This window comes from Ochotona curzoniae, unplaced genomic scaffold (genome assembly GCF_017591425.1).
Source record: "Ochotona curzoniae isolate NIBS_2020 unplaced genomic scaffold, NIBS_Ocur_1.0 patch343, whole genome shotgun sequence".
NCBI lineage: Eukaryota > Metazoa > Chordata > Mammalia > Lagomorpha > Ochotonidae > Ochotona > Ochotona curzoniae.
In genome coordinates, this window is record NW_024466910.1 from 1 (window position 1) to 24,220 (window position 24,220).

At 50.6% G+C, this 24,220-nt stretch overlaps 2 protein-coding genes across 2 annotated transcripts; one reads left to right on the top strand and one right to left on the bottom strand.

Annotated features, from left to right (window-relative positions):
- Positions 1–325: 325 nt before the first annotated feature.
- On the top strand, positions 326–3,349 carry LOC121167172 (HLA class II histocompatibility antigen, DP alpha 1 chain-like; the record flags this gene model as incomplete). The annotated part of the gene is made up of 4 exons (XM_040996558.1): positions 326–444; positions 2,188–2,433; positions 2,760–3,041; positions 3,234–3,349. Coding segments are annotated over 4 exons (763 nt in total), but the record flags the coding sequence as incomplete, so codon positions are not given.
- A 7,096-nt stretch (positions 3,350–10,445) lies between these two features.
- On the bottom strand, positions 10,446–22,566 carry LOC121167171 (HLA class II histocompatibility antigen, DP beta 1 chain-like). The gene is made up of 6 exons (XM_040996557.1): positions 22,480–22,566; positions 16,266–16,535; positions 13,014–13,295; positions 11,852–11,962; positions 11,559–11,582; positions 10,446–10,535 (listed from the first exon to the last, which is right to left on the bottom strand). Exons 1-5 carry the CDS (start codon positions 22,550–22,552, stop codon positions 11,563–11,565), a joined length of 756 nt encoding a protein of 251 aa, XP_040852491.1. The 5' UTR covers positions 22,553–22,566; the 3' UTR covers positions 10,446–10,535; positions 11,559–11,562.
- Positions 22,567–24,220: the final 1,654 nt, after the last annotated feature.

Sequence of the window (24,220 nt, forward strand, 5' to 3'; positions counted from 1 at the left end):
TACAAATACAGAATACTCAAGGAGCTACTTCCGCAAAGTATTTGCAGGCAAACTCATTAAGGAGGCAAGATTATTTCTTCATTTATTCCCAAGCTCCACACACAGTCACGGCTGTCTGGGCTGTGATTCTCCCACCTGCCCTTGGTGGTTCTAGAATCTTCTTCACCCAGCCACAGTGGGAGATGTGGGTGAGCCCTGCTGGCATCCTCTGGTTGGCTGAGCCCTGTCCAGCTGTTTCATTGCCATGGCTCCTCCTGGGAGGAACAAGTCCTGGATTCAGAACTCCTCCCTGCCTGCTCCACCTCCTCTTCTCCGCACTGCCAAGCTCACAGTGCCCGTTGCTAAAGCACCTGCAAGACTTTAGGGATCAGACCAGAGCCATGATCCTGCGAGCCCTTGCCCTGGCCGTCCTGCTGAGTCCCCATGGAACCGGGGCTGTCAGGGGTGAGTGCTCAGGGGGCGAGAAGGGGTGTGGGACTGTGGGGGAGTGTGGAGCCCATGGGTGCTGTTCCCTTCCCTGCTGCTCTCTCCTTTATTCTCGTGTGTGAGTCTCCTGTTTCCTCTCATTCTAACAGCCGTGACTGACTATTGAACATCTCTGAGTTCATGTCACTTCTCACACCATCATTTTCAGAAGGGCGTGCACTTTTAAAAACAAAACTTATTTGTTTGTCAAGTTACAGATAGAAAATGGGGAGATGAAGTGAGATCTTCCATGTGCTGGTTCACTCTCCAAAAGGTCACGATGGCTGGGGCTTGCCCAGGAATCAAACTCCAGTTGAGTCTCCCACATGGGTGGCAGGGATTCAAATACTTGGGCCATCCTTCACTGCTTTTCCAGGCATATTGGCAGGGAGCCAAATGGGAAGTAGAGAAGCTGGGACTCAAACCGGTGCTCCAATATGAGATGCCAGGGTTGCCAGGGGGCAGCTTCACCCCTGTCCCAGCACACCTGTCCCTGGAAGGTGTGTATCAGGGCCATTTTAGAAATGGGAAGATTGTGACCTGAGGATGTTCTTGAATGGTTCATTCTCTCCACGTAATGGGCTGAAGAGAGAACGGAGCCTCTGCAGCCTCCTCTGGGGCTTGAGTCTCAGAGGAAACTCTTGAACTAGAGGTCCCCAGGTCTGCTTTCCCTGCTGCTGTGTTGTTCCGTCCTCTGCCGCCCCACCTTCCTCTGCCCCTGCCCCCATCTCTGGGCTGATTCCTTGTGGCGGTTGAGGACTATTATCACTTCTCCTCTGTAGATTCATGTGTGTCATCAGCAATAGTTGAGATGTGACCACATCCTCCTTTCTGGAATTTTCTTTTGCCCCTGGGCTCATATGAGAATCTTCCTCCTTGTATCCCTCTCATTTCCAAAAATTCTTTTAGTAGATGTCTTTGCTAGAATATAGGACCATACACTGAGACCTCCGATTCATTTTTCTTGGGGGAATCCAACCCAAACTTGCACCTGCACCCTCAAGAGACGCTCTCATGGTACACGGCGCTGAGACGAGGTCTGTCCACGATCTCACTGGCCCTCCACCTGGCTGACTCTGTCTCACCAAGGCCCAGACTCAGCGTTTTATCTTCTCCCCAGCATCCCTCAGTCTCCCTTCCCCCTACAACCCTGGTGCCACAACCCTCCCTGGCTCCTTCCCTGTTACTCTGGCTTCCGTGTGCTGATTCCTGGGGACCCTCATGGCCTTCCTGAAGTTCCAGCCTGCTTGTCTTTCCCTGTGCTGCTGCCCTCACATACCCCCTCATCACTGTTAGTATTAGTGGTATATATTTTTAAATATTTATTTTAAAAAATGTAGTTTGAAAGGTAGACTTACAGAGAGAGAATTAGAGACAAAGAGAGAGGATCTTCTAGTCTCTGCTTCACTCCCTAGATAGTTGCAACAGCCAGAACTGCCATCCACTGGTTCCCTCCCTGTGTGGCTGCAACACGCAGGGCTAGGCCAGGTTGAAGCCAGGAGCTAAGAGTTTTTTCTGGGTCTCCAATGTGGGTACATCAGTCCAAGAACTGGTACATTATCAGGGAGCTGGATTGGACGTGGAACAGCTGGAGCTCAAACTGGTGCCCATGTGGGATGCTGGTGCCACATCCCACTCACTACACCACAGCACCAGCCCCTCTGCTTGGTTTTCCTGTCTCGCGTGTTCACCCACTCTTCTGCCTTCTTCCTCCTCACACAGTGGACCACGTGTCCACGTATGCAGAGTTTGTCCAAACACACAGACCTTCGGGGGAGTACATGTTTGAGTTTGATGAAGATGAGCAGTTCTATGTGGACTTGGATAAGAAGGAGACGGTGTGGCACCTGCCCGAGTTCATTCACGCCTTCGACTTCGATGCTCGGAGGGGTATTGCTGACATCGTCATGGCGAGGAAGAACCTGAACACCCTGATCCAACGCTCCAAACACACCCGGGCCACAACTGGTACTGCCTACCCCCGCTCACTCTTCCACAGCCCAGCTGAGGGGGAAGTGGGGACCCCCTGCTGCTCAGGGACAGAGACAGCGTCCAGTGTCTGAGCAGCATTTTGCTGCCACTACTGGGGTGTGGGCCATGGGAGCAGGTGTTTTCTTACTTGGGAGTGGGATTGGGGTCAGCTGCATGAGAGGTGGTGACCCTGGCCTGGAAGTCCCCAGGGGTTGGATTGCAAGCCGTGACCCTGTATTTGGAGAATACAAGTCTGTAGATGGAGGGGTCCTTGAGATTCAGCCAAAAACCATAGACCCTCTGGGTCCTGTCTGCCCCTCCAGAGGCCCCCGAGGTGACTGTGTTTCCCAAGGAGCCTGTGGAGCTGGGCCAGCCCAACACGCTCATCTGCCACATCGACAAGTTCTTCCCACCCGTGCTCAACGTCACGTGGCTGCGCAATGGGCAGCTGGTCACCGAGGGGGTTGCTGAGAGCATCTTCCTGCCCAGCGCAGAGTTCCGGTTCCACAAGTTCCACTACCTGACCTTCCTGCCCACGGCTGACGATGTGTATGACTGCAAGGTGGAGCACTGGGGCCTGGAGCGGCCACTTCTCATGCACTGGGGTACGGAGCCCACCGTGGCCAGTGCTGCCTGGTGCCAGGACCCACCTATCCTTGACACCTGCTATTCGTGATCCCACATCCATCATCATTTTACCCAAACTTTCCATCTCCTGGTTTCCATTACCCTGAGCTGCTGCACCTCAGGTGAGCCCCTGTTCTTGCGACTTCTGACTGCTGTGCTTTGTGCCACAGAACCCCAGGAGCCCGCCCGCGTGCCTGAGACCATGGAGACTGTGCTCTGTGCCCTGGGCTTGATGGTGGGTCTGGCGGGGGTCGCCATCAGCACCATCATCCTGAGGACCAAGTGACCCTGCAGCAGCCCTGGGAGGCATTCTGGAGGCACGGAGGTATCCATTCAAGGGGAACAGGGAACAGGGGAGGCTGTGTGATAGGGTGGTGTGTGGGGCGGGGAAGGCGTCTTATCTCAGTTAGCATGGAGCCGGAGCCTGGAGCTTCCTCAGGGTTTCCCACCTAAGTGCAGGGGCCCAAGCACTTGATCCATCTTCTGCTGCTTTCCCAGGTGCCTATAGAGGATGCCAGAGGTGCAGGTGGATGCTTAGCTTGCTATGCCTCTGCGCCAGCCCCATATTTCTCCCACTTTTTCATGCCAAAATTTTTTTTCTAGCCTCCTCTTGGCTTTTCTTGTATATTTCCTACTGAAGAGCTTTCCACATTGCCCCTGGGGTGGTTTCTTGGTCTAACTTTTTCTTTAGCAATTCTTTTTTTTTTAAGATTTATTTTATTTTATTTTTCATTGGAAAGAGATTTACAGAGAGAAGGAGAGACAGAGAGATCTTCCATCCACTGGTTCACTCCCCAAGTGGCTGCAATGGTCGGAGCTGAACGGATCTAAAGCCAAGAGCTTCTTCTGAGTCTACCACGGGAGTCAGGGTCCCAAGGCTTTGAACATCCTCCACTGCTTTCCTAGGCTGGATGGGAAGAGGAGCAGCCAGGCACGAACTGGCACCTATATAGGATCCTAGCAGATGCAAGGAGAGGATTTAGCCACTAGGCTACCCGTGCCAGGCCCTCTTATTCTTTATTTCTTTATTATTTGAAAGGAAGAGAGAGAGAGAGAGAGAGAGAGAGAGAGAGAGCGAGCTTCCATTTGTAGTTCACTCCCACATGGCTGGGACAGGCTGGAGCCAGGAGCCAGGAGCCAGGAGCCAGGCTCTCCACCTAGGTTTCTCACATGGGTGGCAGGAATTCAACCTCTTGGGCCCTCTTCCACTGCTTTCCCAGGCTCATCCTCAGGAGGCTGGATCTGGAGCAGAGCAGCTGGGACTTGAATTGGAGCTCTGACATGGATGCTGGGGTCCCAAGTGCAGCTTGGCCCACTGTGCCACCAGAGTGGCCTCACTTAATGACTCCTCAGGCGTAGGAGTCCTGCTTGCTACCCCGCTCACTGCATTGTTCGTCCTATTACTGAAACCCAAGATTCACTGGTTTCTGATTTTGACTTCCTACTGTCAGTGCTTTTTCTTTTTCTTTTAACTGTGATCTAGAGGATATCTGTAAGAGCTACTCAAAACAACGTTCTGTGTAGTCACTGGTTAGCAACACAAACTCCAACACAAGTAACACCAAGGTCAAGACCACTGCCAGCAGCCACGAGACCCCTGATGGCCAGCAGGTGACCAGACATTTTGGGGGGCTCCATAATGTCTAGCACAGGTCCTAGCACATGGTAGGCCCTCAGTAAAGGTCTCTGGTAGATGTATGCTATTATTCATTTAGCATGTTCTGACCACACACGTTCTACCTTCAAGGTTTCCCACACATTTGAAGTCAGACGCAGCCTCGTGACTTGTGTGGAACAGCAGGATGTGGAAGTGACGTGGGGGCCGGCAGCGCTGTCACGACTCACCAGGCTGCTTTCTGTCAGCTCAGTGATCTTGGGAGCAGATGCACGGAGCACGGCCTCCCCACTTCTTCTGCAGGGAATGCACACCGAGAGGAGCTGGAAGAGGTGATAGGGAGGCAGGGACATTGGGAGAATGTTTCACCACATCAATCCAGGGATCAAACGCTTCAGAAGGGGCCAGGGTCGTGGTGCAGCAGGCTGAGCGGTTGTCTGTGATGCTGGCATCCCGTGTGGGAGCGCTGACTGGAGTCCCCACCGTTTTGTTTGCAATCAAGCTCCATGCTAACGCATCCAGGAAGGCAGCATAAGGAGGCCCAAATCTTGGGCCCCTGCCACACACCTGGGAGACCTAGATGCAGTTCTCAGATCCTGGCTTCAGAAAAGTTACATTTCTGGAGGAGGAAGTGACTGACGTGGTGCCCTGGGCCTCGCCAGGGGTGCTGGCGCCCTCTGGAGGGCGGCTCCTTGCAGTGCGCCGGTCTCCTCGCTCTGACTTCCATCACTCCTGGCTGGGCTCTGGTCCTTGAGGCTCTGAGGGTGTGAACAGACAGGAGCTGGAAGGGGAGGAGAGACTCCTCCCCTGCTTCTCAGCGATCGTTACCCGGGCAGCAGCATCTGTTGGGTCAACCATCTTCTCTTTAGGGGCTGAATTGGGATGGCAAATGAATGGGCAGGGGATACAGCACCAAACTGGGAGCCTTGACCCCACTTGCTTGTCCTTCTGCAGGTGACAAGCTGTGACAGAAAAGCACGTGGGAGGTTCCCCGCCTCAGGTCTGCTTTAAAGCTCCTGACCAGCTTTCCTGACCCTGCACCCCGGCACAGCCATTGGACTGAAGTGCTAAGATCACAGCATTACTCGTCTGTCTGATCTCATTTGTACGTGGCCCCAGCAAAGAGCCTCACACATACAAGGTTGTCAATAAATACTGAAATTTGAAGACTAATGTAGTGGCACAGTGGGTTAAGCCTCCATCTGAAACATTGACATTCTCCAGTTCAAGTCCTGGTGATTCCACTTCTAATCTGGCTCTCTGCTGATGTGCTTAGAAGACGGCTAAGTACTTAGGACCCTGCCTTGCATTTGGGAGACCTGGATGAAGTTCCAGACCGCTGACTTCAGCCTGACCCGAGTCCCAGCCGTTGCAGCCATTTGGGGAGTGAGAAAGTAGATGGGAAATCTCACTCTCTTACAAATAAATAATTTTTTAAGATTTTTTTTGAAAGTCAGATATACACAGAGAAGGAGAGACAGAAAAAAAGGATCTTCCATCTGCTGATTTACTCCCTAAGTGACCACAACACCCGGAGCTGTGCTGATCTGAAGCCAGGAGCCTCTTCTGGGTCTCCCAGGTGGTTGCAGGGTCCCAAGGTTTTGAGGCTGTCCTCCACTGCTTTCCCAGGCCACAAGCAGGGAGCTGGATGGGAGTGAAACAGCTGGAACACAAACTGGCACCTATATGGGATCCCGGTGCATGCAGGGCGAGGATTTAGACATTAGGTTACTGCACCAGGTCTCTGAAACAAATCTTTAAAAATTTTTTAAGAGGGGGCCTGGTGTAGTAGCCTAGTGGCTAAAGTTCTCACTTTTAATGCACTGGGATCCCATATGGGTGTTGGTTCTAATCCCAGCAATATCACTTCCCATCCACCTCTGTTGTGGCCTGGGAAAGCAGTCAAGGACGGCCCAAAGCTTTGGGATCCTGCACTCATGCGGGAGACCCAGAAGAGGCTCCTGGCTTCAGATCAGCTCAGCTCCAGCCATTGCAGCCACTTAGGGAGTGAATCAGTAGATGGAAGATCTTTCTCTCTGTCTCTCCTCCTCTCTGTATATTTGACTTTGCAATAAAAATAAATAAATCCTAAAAAACATATTTTTTTGAGGAGGGTCACAGGATTTTCCAACACTGGATGGTCTCTAGGCCCCAGTCCCCTCTGGAACTTGTCCCTGTTGCCACGTCACTCCTGAGGAATCCCAGAGCCCAGTGCGCCCTTGCAGGTCGGAGCAGGTGTGTGAGCTGTCCATGGTTCCCAGGCCTCTCCGCGTCTCTTCAGATCCTCAGTTCCCGGGGCGTGCGTTTGTGATCTTGCTGGAAGGCTGGTCCAGAGAACGTCCACTCCCTGGGCACCGCCCCAGCCTGCAGTGTGAGCTCCTCAGACGAGGAGGGCTGGGCCTTGGCTTTGTCCTATACAGGACGGTGTGTCCCAGGCGGTCCTGGAAGGCGCTGAGGATGGGGTGTACGCACTGTGGCCTGAGAACTTCACCCTGGCTTCAAGACTTCATGCAGAACACTCATGAGCCCTCTCTTTCTGTGAATGGTTATAACCAAACCGACTTTTTTTCAAGATTATTTATTTTTATTGGAAAGGCAGATCAGATTTACAGAGTAGAAGAGAGATCTTCCATTTGATGATTCACTCCCCAAATGGCCACGACAGTTGGAGCTAAGCCACTCCGAAGCCAGGAGCCAGGAGCTTCTTCAGGTCTTTCACGCAGGTGCAGGGTCCCAAGGCTTTGGACCGTCCCCTGCTGCTTTCCCAGGCCACAAGCAGGGAGCTGGATGGGAAGTGGAGCAGCTGGGACATGGCACAAGTAGGGAGCCTGGCACAAGTAGACAAAGAATTAGCCATTTGAACCATCATGCTGACTCCCCATACTGTCCTTCTGATGTGTGGATTCCTCTTGTGATGGCTCTGAGGCCAGAGGGAAGAGACCAAATGTTCTCATCTATTTCCCCGATGCTGTCCTAGGCTCCATGTGACGCCTGCAGTCAGTGCACAAACCAAGGCAGCGGGGTTTTCATTTATGGCTGCAGGACACCATTGGGGCAACGGTGCTTTCACCAGGCCGCGTCTCAGCTTAGCTCAAGGTGAGCAACAAAACAGTACAGGCTTTGGACACAGGTCTGTCTCTGCCATGGGCTAGCTGCAGCACCTCCCCAGGGCTCAGAGTCCACACTGTCAGAAGCCAGGACTGTGTCCTCTTGTCTGGGTCAGGAGGGATAATCTGATTGCCTTCCCCCTCCCACATTCCCCCTTGTCCAGTCACCCTGTGTAGACTCCAGCTGTGCCCACCTCTGTACAGAGGCACCCAAGTCACACCTCAGCCTGTGTGTGGACAACTGGTCTCATCAGGGGTTTTGCGAGGGGAGCTGGGAGAAGGAGCACAGTGGCTCATGGGAACCGTCCAGGGACAAGAGCCGAGAGGCACACGATGGCTGGAAGCTGCTCATGAGAAATCAGGCAAGTGGGTGAGTTAGAGAATGGCTGGACACCCACCACATGCAGCAGGACAGAGCATGCTTCAGGCTGACAGGAAGCTTATAGGAAGCAGGCCCTCCCGTGTTAAGCTGAGCAGTAACAGGATATGGGCTTGCGCTAAAAGCACCTGGTCTAATTGGACTCATTGGCATCCTATTGTTTGGTTAAAGGGCTTGGGGGAAAGAGTATAAAAGGAGTAATAAAGGGAGGCTTCAGAGAGACTTCCACCATCACTGGTCTCCTGTTGGTGCCTCATCCCCAGACCCTCTCTGTGTCCACGTTACTGGCTCTGCTGGCCAGAGCAAGTGTGTGTTGTAGAGAAGGTGTGTGATAGAGTGTTGTCCATGATGCTTTGGTCTCTAATTAGGGGTGCATTTCCCACTGTACCAAGTGCTGCGATGGGCGGTCTGGGTGGGCGGATGCATACAAACTGAGAAGATACAATTGTGTATGAAATATTTATTTATTTATTGGAAAGGCAGATTTACAGAAAGATCTTCCGTCTGCTGGTTTATTCCCCAAGTGGCCACAATGGCTGGTGCTGCGCTGATCTGCAGCCGGGAGTCAGAAGTTTTTTCCGGCACCCCACATAGGAGCAGGGTGCCAAGGCTTTGGGCCATCCTCTACTGCTTTCTCAGGTGACAAGGAGGAACTGGATGAGCAGTGTAACAGCCAGGACGTGAGCTGACACCCAAATGGGATCTCTGTGCTTAACAGGCAAGGGAGGGGGGATCAGCCAATTGAGTCACTGTGCGGGGCCCCACCTCTTATCTATCAGAATTCAACAGGTCAATGCGAATGTGTGATGGATGCAAAGAAAATGCTCCAAGTTTATTTTAATTCTGTGCTGGGGTCTGTGCAGTGGGTGTGGAGGACATGAAGGTGTGAAGAGAACTGTTCCATTGCAGGCAGGGCTGCAAGGAATTTCCTGCTGCATGGCAGGGCCCTGCGGATGTCTCTGCATCCACCTGAAGGCAGTTCCACCTCCGTTTGCATGGACACTGGAGCACCTCGCTGAGAATTCTGTAATCTATTCAGGCATTGTTTGTTTCTGTCTTTACTATCAATGTGAGCTTGGAAGTTGATGTTGCTGATAACACCTTGCAAAAGGGCCTTTTACAATTCATGCTGTCTCTGTCTCTGCTGCCCCCATTGACCATCCTTGATCTTTAGGTCCCTCCTTCTGTGATACATTTCCTCCCTTAACTGATTCAAGATTAAGTTGTAAAATGAGGCTTGTAGTAGGAATGTATTATTGATTGATATGCACAGTATATTAAGAACTTCCTGACCACAGGGTCAGGATGGATAACATCCTGCTGAAAGGTGAAACAAATGGCAGAATTATCCTTGGAAACATCCACTTGACCATGACGTAAAAAGTCTGTGCCAGAGCTGTGACTGCTTCTGTATAAATAAAGGGGACAGCTTTCTTGCATTGTTCATTATGATCATGAAATTGTAGTGATCCATTTCTTTTCTCTCTATGCCTACTCCACTCACCCTTCTCAAGTTCTGAACTCAGCTGGAGCTGGACTCCGGCAATTCTGATTCTATTTTAATTTTTCCATGGTGATGGGAAGACATGCTGCTGTTATGTCATACACTGAGTCAGTGCTATGTGAAGAGGGGAATTACGGCTCAGATTCAATCTGCTTGCCATTAAACAGCTCAGAACAGAGGAACAGCCCCGTGGGAAACACCGAGTTCAGAGGAGGTCTGTGTGCACTCATTCATCTCACAAGAAACCCAAGTGCTCCTGGCTGTCTCCCTCCTGAGTGTGACAGTGAACTTCCTCCTGCACCCCACCAGCTCCCCAGATCCTCAAACAAAAATGGTAGCAGACATTTATTTTCATTGTTAAGGCAGATTCACAGAAAGAGACAGAAAGATTTTTCATCTGATGGTTCACTCCCCAAATAGCCACAATGGCCAAAGCTGAGCTGATCCAAAGCCAGGAGCTTCTTCTGCGTTTCCCATGTGTGTGCGGGGTCCCAAGGCTTTGGGCTATCCTCCACTGCTATCCCAGGCCACAAGCAGGGGACTGGATGGGAAGTGGAGCAACTAGGACTAACCAGCAACCAGCTGGCTCTTATAGGTGGAGAATTACCCAACTAAACCATTACACTGGCCTCGGTGCTGATTCTTAAAAGACAGTAACATTGGGTTTTGTTTCTTTTTGGAGCTGAGAAGAGGGGAGTTTGTGGGAAGGCCCATGATAGAGATGGCATGGGATTAAAGGGCAGAGCTGTGTTAGCTGGGTCCATGCAGTCTCCCATCACCCAGCAGCAGTAGCGGCCTTGGCCTTGGCCATGAAAGAACAGAACAAAACCGGGTCCAGGGTGCAGCCTCCAGGTCAGGTCAGGAACCCTGTGGGGAGGAAGACAAAGTGAGCCTGGGCTGCTGACACTTCTCCCCTAAGTCCCAGGAGAGAAAACCTGCAGTGACAGACTGAGTCTTTTTTTTTTTTTTTTTTTAGTATCTTCACTGAAATGTTTTTATTCTCAAATGCTACTTATGACTGGAAACACAAAAAACCACGAATAGCTAGAACCATCCTGAAAAATAAGAAGTTAGCAGGGGGAATCACAATCCCGGACCTCTGGACATACTATAGAGCAGTGGTTATCAAAACAGCCTGGTACTGGCACAAAGACAGAAAGGAAGATCAATGGAATAGAATAGAAGCACCAAAAGGGAACCCACACAGATACAGCCAATTAATCTTTGACAAAAAGACCAATGACAGTTCAAGCAAGTGGGAAGGCCTCTTTAGTAAATGTTGTTGGGACAACTGGCTGATAGCCTGTAGAAACAAAAAGATAGACCCACATCTATCACCATACACTAAGATCCAATCTACATGGATAAAAGACCTAAACCTACATCCAGAAACCTTCAAACTCTTGCGAGACTGAGTCTTAACTTGATAGAAAGAAAAGTTCTTCCTGAGCTGGCATTGTGGTGCTGCAGGTTAAGACACTGCCATGCTGGATTGCTATCAGAGTGCTGGTTAGAGTGCCGGCTGCTGTGCTCTGCTGCCAGCCCACCTCCCTGATAGTGCGTCTGTGAAGGCAGCAGAAGGCCCTGCCACCCACGTGGAGTTCAGGCTTCAGCTTGGCTCAGCCCCAGTGGTTGCAGCCACTTGGTGGGTAAACCTAAGGAAACAAGATTTTTCTCTCTCTCTTTCTCTCTCTCTGTCTCTCTTTGTCACTGTGTCTTTCAAATAAATAATGTGGGCTTCATTCCTCCTTGGAGTAAAGGAGTGTTTTTCCCCAGAGCCACCAAAGGACCCAGCTGGAAGGTGAGGTTTAGGGCCCAGGGTCCCAGCATAGAGCAGCATCTACAGATGCAGCCTCCACAGCTTGGCCCCGCAGCAAGGAGGAGTGTTACCTGGTTACCGGGATCCTCGCTGAACTGCAATGAAAAGGAGAAAGGAAGATATTGAAGCCACTTTATAGGGACATCACTGCTCCACCCAACCCTGCATCTCCCACTGCCTGTCATCGCACAGTCCCCTGGGTGACTCTGGGTGGTACAGACTGTGTGATCAATTGTGCCAAGGACACGGCCTGGGGACTCCTCCCCTTCCCCCACCATTGGCCATGGCCACCAGAACTCTGCATTGGTTAACATGGAAGATGGGTGAGGCAGCCAAGCCTTGGTCCCCTCTTGGGCTGGCTTACCTTTCTTGCTCTTCCTGTGCATGAAGACGCCCACTGCAAGGAAGACGAGCCCCAGCACCAAGCCCCCGACTCCAGTGAGCATCTTGCTCCGGGCCAAGTCAGACTGTGCCTCTGCAAGAGTGGAGTCCAGGGTGAGCCTTGCCCCTCCCCACTGTGGCCTTGCTCAGGTCCTGCCCGAGTTCCCAGAGGGACATCTTGGGGAAGGACCTCTAGGGACAGTGTTGGGGTGCAGAGGTGAAGACACCACTTGAGATACCCACATTCTATCTTAGGGTGCTGGGTCTGTTTCCAACGTGGCTTCCCACTAAGGTGCGTCTTGGGGGCAACAGTGATGGTTCAAGTACTTGGGTCCCTGCCACTCACACAGGAGAACATGAATAGTTCCTGGCTCAGTTCAACCAAAGTCAGCGGGCATTTTCAGACATTTGGGAGGAGTGAACCAGTGGGTAGGAGATCTCTGTTTTGATCTCTCTTTCTTCCCAATAGTAATTAAAACAAACAAAAACAGGAAAGACCTGTTAGAGAAAAACAAAGAGGATTACCAGTTCTGGATCTTAGGCTTAGCAAAAAGGGGACAAATGCCAATTCTGCCAGCTGCCTTTCAAAGCAATGCCAAATAGGCTAAAAACTGAAGGAACTGGGTCCAGGGTGGTAAGCTAATTCTCAGCACCATGTGGGTGCGGTTCATGTTCTGGCTCCACTTCCAATCCAGCTTCCTGCTAATGTGCCTGGGAAGGCAGTGGAAGATGACCCAATGCCCTGTGTGGGAGACCTGGAAGAAGCTCCTGGCTCCTAGGTATGGCTGTTTGTGGCCACTTGGAGAGTGAACCAGTAGCTGGAAGATCTCTTTGTCTCTGCCTCTTTCCGTTAACTCTGAGTTTTAAAAGAAAATTATACATAAAAAAGAACAAAGCTGAAGGAAGAGAACAGTTGCTACATATGAGGGCAATCCAGGAAAATTTTCTGGGATTTTCTGACAAAAGGGGAACAACCGAATCCTCAGGATTCCCCCCACACTGGGGACAGGTGAGTCTCCATTGCCCTGGGCTCAGGATTGGCCTCAGAACTTGTACAGGGAAGCTACAGATCTGGGTATACCTTAGTGCATACCCCCATATGCCACGAGCACCTGCTCTTCAGAATGCCATTGAAAGCCACTTACTCCAGTCCACCGTGATGGGGCTGTCCAGGCTGGGGTGCTCCACGTGGCAGGTGTACACGTCCCCCGCATGAGGGTTCATCTCCAGCATCACCAGGATCTGGAAGGTCCAGTCCCCATTCCGGATCAGGTTGGTGGACACGACCCCGTCGGTTTCCTCCTGTCCGTTCAGGAACCACCGGACTTGAAGGTCTCCTGGGTAGAAATCTGTCACGTGGCAGACGAGCAGGTGTTGGTGCTGTGAAGACCCCTTCTTGGAGGGGGAGACGTTCACTTTGGGCCGGACTGGGAGTGGGGGACAGTAAAGGAATGACATGTGGAATTGTTATTACCTAGACCTTTTCACTAGGAAGTGCCTTCACATGCTTAAGATGCGTCATAAGAAGGAGCGTGGGAAAGGAATCAGTGGAAAGCACCAGAGCTCCAAGTGGAACGGACATGACCCTGAGCCACACTGCAAAGCCTGGGAGTGCTGGGGCAAGAGCAGCACTCCTTGAAACCTTCCCTCTGAGCTTCCAGTGACTTCTTGACTGTTTCTGCATCTGTGAAATCCTTCCCCCTCTCTCTCTCCTTTTGCTCTATGTTGATGTGAAGGATGCAAATTCACTCAAACCCTTTCGTGATCTTCATCTGTAACAGACAATGGCACTTTCTCAGTGTCTTTCTAATGATTTTATAGCATCTAGCAAGTATGATGCTCACTGATTTTTAATACAAGCTACATATTTTATGGCTTTCCTACCTTTCAAAACTTCACTATTTTCATGTTTACAGTAACAACCCCAAACCTGGTCTGCTGAGCCCCCACCTGCTTGATTAGCTGGAGTTTCAGAGCGTTCCTCGGTCCCTCCTCTGCAGGATCCCTTCTGGCGTGTTGGGCGTGCTCCCTGCAGGGAGCAGGTGCCTTCTGCACCTCTATTTGTTGTCAGTTCCCCTCTTGCTGTCCACTTCCTGTGGTCTCCCCACACTTCCTGCAGTGCCCACTTTGGCTCTCTCCTCTGGGGAGGCCAGACGACCCACTTGTGTCTAGAGGAACACCTGTTTGGAGGAATTTCCCAAGTGGCTGTGCCTTAATAACTTGGCTCTGTCATTCCCCTGTCCCTCTTCCCGGAGAATGGTGGACCTGGGTTGGTGAAGGCGTGTTTCTGAGCCACCTTTTCCTTAGTGACCTTTTGTCATGCAGACTCATCCATTCCCAGCCTCGTCTACCTGAGGTGATCTGCTTTCAGGGACACCTTTTTACCTCGATGACTTTGGTAAATTCACACTGTCAGGCAGTTCAGCTCCTGTCTGTGTGTCAGTTGTGAATCAGATTCAGTTTCTCCTCCTTATGGCTCCTAGGTCTCATGCAAACAAGAGGATATGCCTGGAGGTCTGTTTTAAGCCCCAGAACTTTCCATGCTGACACCTGTCTGCAGCACACACTTGGCATCCAGGGGGCGCTGGCGCCACGTCTAGCGATGCAGAAGTCTCCTGCCCATCCAGCTCAAAACACGCTTCACAAAGGCCGGAGATTACTAAGCGCCGCCTCGTTGAAAGCCCTCAAACATCCACTCACTCACCTCTGGAATCCTGTAGGGTCTCTACATGGGAATTTTCACAGCTCTCGCTCTCCCTGTCCCATGGTAAGTCATGCCCTAATGGTCAATCCCTATACGACTGTAACATCATTTAGTTCTGTTTCCAGCCCCCTTCCCTTCACATTTCACACCTTCTGCAAACACAGTGCTGATCTTCTAATTTGCTTCAAAACCAGACCCCAAAATAAAACCTATCCTGGGTCTGGTGACACTTTACTGGTCACACAGGGGGCTGATAAGAGTGTAGATTCTCTGGGCAATGATTCTGGAGGAATCTGTGCCTTAAAACCTATCCTGGAGCTGGTGCTGTGGCCTAGCAGGTTCGAGTCCAGGCAGCTCCATTTTCCAATCCAGTTCCCTGCTAATGTACCTGGAAAATCAGCAGAGCATGACTCAAGTCCTTGGGATTGTGTACTTATGTGGGAGAAGCTTCTGTTTGGCTTCTGGCCTTAGACCAGCCCAGCAGCAGCTGTTGAGGCCATCTTGGGAGTGAAGCAGCAGATGAAAGATCTCTGTTTCTTTTTGTCTTTTTCACCATAACATTGCCTTTCAAATACGTAGGTTTTTTTTTTTTCCCAAAAAGGTCTTCGTGAGATTCTTTTTAGCAGAACTAACTGGAGACCCCACTGGTCTGGCAGATCAGCCCAGCGGGCATCCAGGGCCCTCTGGGATAGGAGTCTCCACCTGTGCTGAAGGCCTGCCTTGGGTCCCTCCCTGTTAGTCCCTGATAGCCTCCCACCCTGTATATGCTGTCAGGGCCGGCTCTTCCCGCCCATCCTTTAACTCCTCTGACTCTCCCCACGTCTCCCCTCTCCTTCCTTCACCCTTGGACCTCCTGATAGAACAGCAGATTCAGCTCCCATTCCCCACACCAGCCATGCAGTGTCCAAGGCCAGCTGTATGTCACCTGCACGAGGGGCCTAACTGGGCCTTACCCGCCCCCTCTTTCCAACCCATGCAGCCAGCTTCTGCTCTCCTAGTCTCCCTGATTGCTGTGCCACACTCCAGCCTGTCTGCCCATCGCACAAGTCCCTGTCCAGTGTCTGTGGTGCTGTTCTTTTTCTAAGAGCTCTCCTCCCTCTTCCATTCTCTCTCAGCAGCACCTTGCTCCTCGGGATCCTGCCCCTGTGCCCTTCCCATTGCACCCTGCATTCAGGTCCAGGGGGAGCTCATTGGGCTTCCCTGCTGCTGCACACCCTACATCTCCCCCTCACGAGATACCCCAAATGGTCTCAAGGCTGGAGCTGAGCTGATCCAAAGCCAGGAGCCAGGAATCTCCTCCAGGTCTACCACGTGGATGTAGTGGCACAAGGCTTTGGGCCATTCTCTACTGCTTTCCCAGGCCACAGGCAGGGAGCCAGAAGGGAAGTGGAACAGCTAGGGCATGAGCTGACACCCATATGTGATGTGGGCATTGCAGGTGGAGGATTACTGTACTATGAGTGCCAGCAGCTGCAATTTATTTTTGTTGTTGTTCTGTAGGTACAGGGGTATCTGCTGCCCTTCAGTGTCCACACCCCACTCTTCTTAGCTGCGTGTGTGTAGGGTGGGGCACCGGATCTGTGCAAGCTCCAGCCCGGCCCTAGCCACCAAGCACCCTTCCCGCCCGAGACTGTCCTGTCACTCAGCCGGCCTGGCTGGCTCCTCAGCTGCCCCCACAGGCCCGCAGCCTCACCTCGGCGCTGCACGGTGAGACTCTCCAACTCTTGGTAGCTCTCTCTGCAGGCACTGTCCACCTTGGCCCGCGTAAGCCCCAGCTCTTCCAGGTTCAATTTGTTCAATCGCTCGGTGATCAGGCGACCGAGCTCGGTGACGGCGTGGAACCCCCAGGCCTCGCTGTCGAAGTACAAGAACTCCTCTCTGTTATAGACGTATCTTATCATTAGGCGCTGCGTCCCGTTGAAGGTGTAGTAGCATTCTACAGATACCTGACACACGTGGTTCTCTGCCGGGAATGGAGACACTACTAAGCTGGGATCCCGGCTCCCCAGCGACCCCACCGCCCAATGTTTCCAACTCAACTTTGTTATCCGAAGCTCCGAACACCCATGGTCATGGTGCCAGGTTGCGGGCTTATTCCACACAGCGCCTGGTTGCTCTCCAGCACTCAACCCCACCCCCCGCATTAAAAAAAATAGAATAATAATAATAATAAAAAAAGATTAGAAAGGAGGGCTGCTGTGGAGGAGCAGGACTGGCCTGGCGCTGGACAGTGCTGACCCCTCACTACTGTTGCCATTAAGATTACCAGAGTTGGGGGTCACAGGGAGAGTTCTGTCCTAACTTGCCTCTCCCCGGAAGTGGCTGCTGGCAAAGGACCAAGGGGAAGAGTGCCTGTGTCAGGGACCCTGAGTGTACAGGGCAGTGTGAGATTGCCTTCCTCCTCTACAGCGGCTCTTAGTCCCAGCCCCTGAACCCCGCCCCTGGGCTCCAAGTCCCCCTGGGTCCAGATCCCTTCTTCCTGCGATGGCCACTGGCCAGTCCCCATGACAGTTGCCAGCTTTGATCTGTTTGTCCCTGCTCCTCATTTATGAATAAGGGAACATTTTTCATTCTAGAAAAATAATTTTGAAAAAATTTTGGTGGCATTTAAATTTTTAAATAGTATTTTACTGCAAAACAGGCATAAGTGATGACTTGATTGTTGTATGTTTAAATCATTCATTTTTGTGTGATGAGAAATTTACACTGTGCAGCTCTTGAGCACTGATCTGTTCTAATTGAACTCACGACTTGGTGAAACAGGGTTAAACTGATAAGTCGTAAGGTATGGGGAACAGGGTGACACTTCAATACATGCACACAAGCTGGAATGATCCGATCGGGGTAGTCACATACTCATCACCTCAAACATTCTTCATTTTTTCTTAATATTGGGAGTGTTAAAAAACCTACAAGTTATTTTGAAATACAAAATTAATTGTTGTGGTTACCATAGTTACTGAATAGTAGAAATTATGCGTTCTATCCAGTTGCATCTTGATCTTGGAGAACCAAACCAACCAAACAACAAACAAACAAAAAACAACAAAAACAAACAAATTGCAAGGGCTGGTGCCATGCTATAGCAAGCTAAGCCTCTGTCTGCAATGTCAGCATCCCATATGGACATCAATTCAAATTCTAACTGCTTCACTTTTGATCTGGCTCCTTTTTAATGAACTGGGGAAATAGCAGATGCTGGCTCAAATCCTAGGCCCCTGCACCCTCGTGGGACACTGGGAAGAAGCTCCTGGTTCATGGCTTTGGATGGACCCAACTGCAACTGTTGCAGCCACTTGGGGAAGTGAACCAGTGGATGGAAGATCTCTTTCTTTCTAATTCTATTTCTTTTAAAATTAATTAGTTAATTATCCAATGATTTTTACATAGTTAACTAGGGTGATAAGGGTCAAGGGTTACAGGAAGGTGGGTGACACCATTATTTCCACATTCTCTTGTTTTTCTTCCTGTATCTGGGGGAAGGGGGAAGAAAAGGGGAGAAACCACACCCAGCCTCCCAAACACTTCTGCACCCTGGGATGGAGGACAGCCACCTGACACCACCCCATGGTTCCGATGTGGGGCATGCTCTGAGGGTCCTGCTTATGAGGTTTGATAGTTCAACTGTTCTGAATTACTGCCAATCTCACCACTCCAAGCACAATGAAATCGCTTCAGAATCCACTGATTGACATAGTCCACCTTAGAGTCTGCCCAGATATTCACTGCTAACACTTGGCTAGGGTAGTTGATCAATTTGTTCTGTCCTTTGTCTTCTGTTATGGTACCAGGTGTCCTCTGCAGGCTCCAATGTACTGCTGTATCCTCCATGTGTACCTTCATGTGTATCCTCCATGTGTACATGCTGTCCACTGCTCTATCTAAGCCACTGAGGAGGCCAGCTCTGACATATGCATTCCATGGTCAGACCCTGGCACTTGTAATTCTCTCTATGGCTGGGGTTCTGAGTCCAGCAGTTCAGTTGGGGGGATTCTTAAAGAAACTTCATGTGAGGTGATCCCAGACCTGATTCTTGTGTGTTCTTGCCAATACAGAGTCCGGCACAATCTGTCGCCCCAATCAGCTTATGCATATGCTGGTGGTTGCAATTGTTTGATTAGGTCTGTACTCAGCCCTGTCTTCTACATGAACCAATGGGTGTTACAGTCCAGCCCAATCCTGCCACTTCATACTTGGCCCTCACACAAACCAGTAGGAGTTGCAACCTGGTTGGAGCAACCCACTATAACTGCCACCAGGCCTGCCTCCTGCATTGGTTCCCATGCTTGCCAGTATATACAGCAGACTGGTCCAATCTGTCCCACATCCCATTTAGCTGTCATACACGTCAATGAGCATTGAAGCCTAGCTCAATCCAACCAGCCCCCTACTATCCAGCACACACATGTGCCTGTGGGTACCACTCTGTTTAGGCATGACTGCCCCTAACCTTGGTTCTCATGTTCACCAGTCAGAGTGGCAACCCAAAAGGGAGGTGCCCACTATTTCTCTACTGGGCCCACTCCCACTCCCAAATCTTGCACTCTCCAGGTGGTTCTGCAGTTTAACTTGACAGAGTTTCCCCCCCACCCCCTGCTCCGTACCATGCCAGCATCTGCCAGCTGATGTTGCGGCAAAGCCCAACCAACCCACACCCACTCTGGCTTATGCATGCACTGGTAGGAACAGTCAACCCAGCCTGGCTTTCCCCTGATTCAGCTCACATATAAGCCACCAGGTCTTATAGCCATGCCCAGCCTGTTTTACCCCATCCCAGCTCTCACACTCACCAGTGGAAGTGGTGGCCCAGCAGGGGAGCCCCAAGCAGCTCCCCTACCAGGTTTGACTCCTAACCCTTGGATCTCACCCCTTGGATCTCATGTGTGCTGGTTGGGTGCTGCAGCCCTGTCTGGCATGGCCACCTCATCTCAGCATTTGCCAGTGGGTGTTGTAGCCTGGCTGAGCCTTGTCTACCCCCAATTCCTGCTCACGCTGGTGAGGGTTACAGCCTAGCCCAGTCCAGTCAGCCTTCAATCCTGGCCCTAATGTGAACTGGCCTGCATTGTGGCCCAACCTGGTCTGACCCACACTCTGTTCTGGTGCTCAGATTCTCCAGCAGGTGATATGAACTGGTCCAGCCTGGCTCGCCCCTGACCTGTGCCAAATGTATGCCAGTGGGTACCATTACCTGGTCTGGGCTGCTCCCTATTGTGGTTCTTGTGCTCACCTGCAGGGACTGTGTCCTGACAGAGGAGTTTCCCAAGCTCTTCTATCAGAACCTCTCCCAGTGCCTCAGCTCACGAACACCAGTTGGTTCATGGGCCAGCTCTACCCCACCTCCTGTCCTGGTAGGAACAGTGGCCTTTCCTGATTGGCCTTCACCCCATTCTGGTTCTTACTGTTGGTTGGATGTTTCAGCCCAGTCAAGGTTCATCCACACACAGACATTGCTTATACGTGGCTCAGCAGGGGCAGAGACCTAGCCCAGCCTGTCCTACACCTATCCTGGTTCTCACAAACACCAGTGGGTACTGGAGTCTAGCCCAGTCTGGCACATCTCAGATCCAACCCACACTTGTGCTGAGGGGCACTGTAGCCATGTCCATGCCAGATAGCAGCCCCACTTCGGCACTCACACTAACCAGTGGGCACCACAACCCAGCTAAGGCATCCCCTTAGCTTCCCAACCAGGCTTATTCTCAGTAATAATCTTGTTCGTGCCAGTGTTGCTCTGACCCAGCTTGACATATAGTCCCTTACCTGTCTTGACCTTTGCCTTTGAATATTGTAGCCTAGGCTGATCCAGCCTGCCCCCAGTCCCAACTCTTGCTGGCAGGTGCTGGAACCTGGCCCTGCTCAGTCTGTTCCCATCCCTGGCTCATGTAAACCAGTAGATGTGGTAGTTTAGCCTGGCATGATCTGCGCTTCAGCCTGGTTTCTGCACTTGCTGATGAGCTGTTTGCCTGACCCTGCCTGGTCCACCCGTCTCCAAATCCAACCCACACATTTGCCAACGGTTGGAGCTATTTTGCCCAGCTTGCCTGAACCCCAGGCCTGGACCATGTGCTCACCAGTGGGAGCTATGACCCACTAGGGGTGTTTCTCATGTTCCTCCATTCGGCCCACTCCCAGATTCAGATCTCATGCATGCCAGCAGGTGTTAGGTCCTTACCCAGAATAACCTGCCTCCTCTGTCTTGGCCTTTATATGAGCTGGTGAATGTTGCGGCCCAGCCTGCCTTTCACCCTGTTTTAGGATACACATGTGGGTGCTGCAGTCTGGATCTGCCCAGACTATTCTCAGTCCCTGTACCCATGAGTGTTGGTGGGTTCCATGGTCACACCTAGCTCAGCCCATCACCATCCCACTCTTGAGCTGATCAATGGGACTTGTATTTCCACAGGGTTGGGTCCACACATTCCCCACAGAATATATCCTCAGACGTGGTTCTCTCACGTACTGGTTAGTGTCGTGGCCCGGTCTAATGTGACCTATCCCCTGTTCTGATATTCAGTCAGGTACTGGGATATAGTCCTGCTAGATAGGCCTGCAGCTCTAGCTTTCATGTGGACTGGTGTGTGGTGGTCAGCAATGTTCCATGCTAACAAGCCCAACTCAGGATTCCCATGTGGGCTGGTATATGAGTCTGATCCATACAGATCTTCCAGTCTCTCCCCTCCAAACCACCAGATCTCAGTCCCCTAGCTTACCTATAAGTATAGTGGCCCTGTCATTGGGTGTCCCTCAGGATTCATTCCTCACCTACACGTACTGTGGCTTTATTCATGGATGTCCCTAGGCAGTAATTCCAGACCCCCAAGATCCCAGAGCTCTCTGCTGGGTGGCCAGTGGGTGAGGCCCAGTGCCAGTTGGCACTCTGGCTGCCCACAAGCCCAGGATTCATCCCCTGCTTGGCAGGAGTAGATGGAGAGATTGGATCCTGAGCAGGAAGCCTGGCCTGGCATGGGTTCCGGCTATTAGCCACATGGCTGGAAGAATAAGGCCTCTAAGCACTGTAATTCTATCTTTTAAATAAAATAAATAAATCTTTAAAAATGCAAGAGAATATCATGTTGACAAGATGGCATAAAAAACAATCATGTTACAGGTACGGGTGCAAGTCCCCACACTACAACTTATTACTATGTGATTCTGGGCAAACTAACAAAAGAACAAAAAACTTTCTAAGTCTCCATTCCTGAAAGGTAACATCTGAAACACACCATTTACCTGGAGAACTGCTGTGGGAACAGAGTGAATCAACATGTGTGAACTTTGCAGCCTGTATTTGGCTTTGCTCACTGAAGTTGGTCCCTTCTTTTCAATTGCAAATTCTGAAGACCTTCCCAGGAGGGATGGGCTATTTTAGGCCACCTGTCACTGGGAACCAAGGGAAGCTGCCCTGGGGACCAGCCTCCTTCTGTTGTGTCTTCCCACTTCTCTCTCAGCTTAGTGATTTTACTTGGGATAGTAAAATAGAGAATAAGTAAAACAGAATAAGCCTCACCTGAGGCTTCATGTGAACATGAGCTTATGCAAGGATCCAGCCACAAGGGTGTGGTCAAAAGCTCCAGTGTGGAAGCAGTCATCATAAAAGTCTGTCACTGTCCAAAGGACTCTATCTCCATAGTCTGGTTCCTCTGAGCCCTGTGTATTACCTCAAGTCATGCTCACTAGGGGTTATCTCCACTAAACATTACTTTCCCCAGACATGTCTAAGGCAAAGCCTGCTCTGTCACTGCTGGTGAGCAAAGAGCAGGAGAGCCAGTTCTCTCATGGGGAAAGAGGGACTGTGGGCAATGGCAGGACCTGGCACAGACTTTCTCAGAAAGTGGCTCCTTAAAGGAAAGGCCTCTAGGATGTGTTCCCCAAATCAGACCCTCGGGGAGTAGCCGCTTGGCTCTTACCTGGAGTGGCGTTGCCCTGGGCTGAGAGCCTGAGTAGCACCATCAGTAACATGGCCAGAGATGCGGATCTCATGGGCCGGCAGGGCTTCATGGTGCTGGAGAAGGGTGGCAAGATGGTGAAAGGAACAGCTGAGGAATAAAGAGCCTGTCTGAAATATCAGAGCTAGTCTGGACCAAATAAGTTCCTTGCAACCTTGGTATTGGATAGACTCTGAGAAGAGAACCAATGGCTCTGGGCTTGACATGAGTCATTGCTCACTGGGCAGAGTGTGGAAGGTCTGATTATCTAAAGTGTATGCTGCACTTGAGATGACAGATAGAGGGCACTGCTACTCACTTTAACCAATGGAGTAAATCACAAGGTTTGGGGAGATTATGCGGGGCTTTTCTTGTTGTTGTTGTTCTGAAGGCAATCTCAATTGCTAGCATTCAGTTGGTTCACCTGTGGGATTATCACTGCATTCTCGCTGCCACCTATCACACTTCTGGATATAGTCGGGGGTAGAAGAAGTACTCTCTTGCTATGTCGAAGGCTTTCTGTGGCACGAATCATAGAAAAATTAGAGTACACATCACAGAACTTGAGGTGGGGCTGGTGCTGTAGCGTTATGAATAAAGCTGCTGCCTGCAATGCTGACATTCTATATTGGTGCCAGTTCAAGTTCTAGCTGCTCTATTTCTGATCCAGCTCCCTGTTAAGTCCCTGGGAAAGCAGCAGAAGGATGATTATTTGCTGTGCCCCTGCGCCCACATAGAAGAATAGGAAGAGGCTCCCAGCTGCTGGCTTTGGACCTGCCCAGCTCTGCCTGCTGCAGTCATTTGTGGAGTGGACTTCTTTCTGTTAAAAAAAAAAAAAAGCAAAAAAATCCCCAAGAATTCAAAGTGAGTCTTACTGTCTGTCTGTCTTTTCTTTGAGCAAGGAGGGGTTTAGAGTTAGCAGTCAGCCACACCTCTTGCTCTCAGAGACCTGCATAGATCCAAAGTCCTCCACAGAACTGCCATCTGGGCTGCCTGGGCTTGGTCCATCCTCAAACCTGGGTGAATGGACATGCCAGCAACACTACCAAGTAAGGATGTAGCTCTAAGGAGAGTGCCATTTTTGGATTTCAATCCCTTGTTTTCATTATGAGAGGAAATATATTTTTTATAGTAATGCTCTTAAGATCAAATGAGACAGATATCTGAAATAGCTTTAGAAAGTAAGTCCATAAAAAATAAAAATAAAGAATAAAGAGGAAATAAAATAAAGAAATAGAAAGTAAATTAAGAAGAAAATTAAACAACAGTACCACCAAAAGACCTCCTTAGAAACATCTGATTCTGCTGTATTTATAGTGAATACTTTTCACAAACTTTCAAATAGCATTACTATTTTAGAAGCTTGAAAAGGTGGTCCTCTTAACTACGGATACTAATAAAGAAAGTGCCAAGCTGGTGTTATTTCTTCAAAAATATATTAATATATAAACAAAACACTAGCAACTAAAATACCAGAGGTAGAAAGAAAAACTACATAGCATAAGGTGTCTGTTAAGAATGAGGAGTTTATGGGCCCGGTGCAGTAGCCTAGTGGCTAAGGCCCTTACATTGCAGGTACCAAGATCCCATATGGGACCTGGTATAATCCTGCAGCCCTGCTTCATATCCAGCTCCCTGATTGTGGCCTACGAAGGCAGGAGAATCAAGATGGAGGAAAGAGTAAGGACACATTTAAACAGAGAGGAAAACATTTCATCAGGGT

Excerpts from the sequence above, each read along its gene's own strand:
- LOC121167171 (XM_040996557.1), bottom strand. The coding sequence starts at position 22,552 with ATGAGATCCGCATCTCTGGCCATGTTACTGATGGTGCTACTCAGGCTC. Across the intron at positions 16,536-22,479 it reads CCAGGGCAACGCCACTCCAG|AGAACCACGTGTGTCAGGTA; the intron begins GTAAGAGCCAAG and ends CATTCCCGGCAG. Across the intron at positions 13,296-16,265 it reads TCTCACCGTGCAGCGCCGAG|TCCGGCCCAAAGTGAACGTC; the intron begins GTGAGGCTGCGG and ends CCCCACTCCCAG.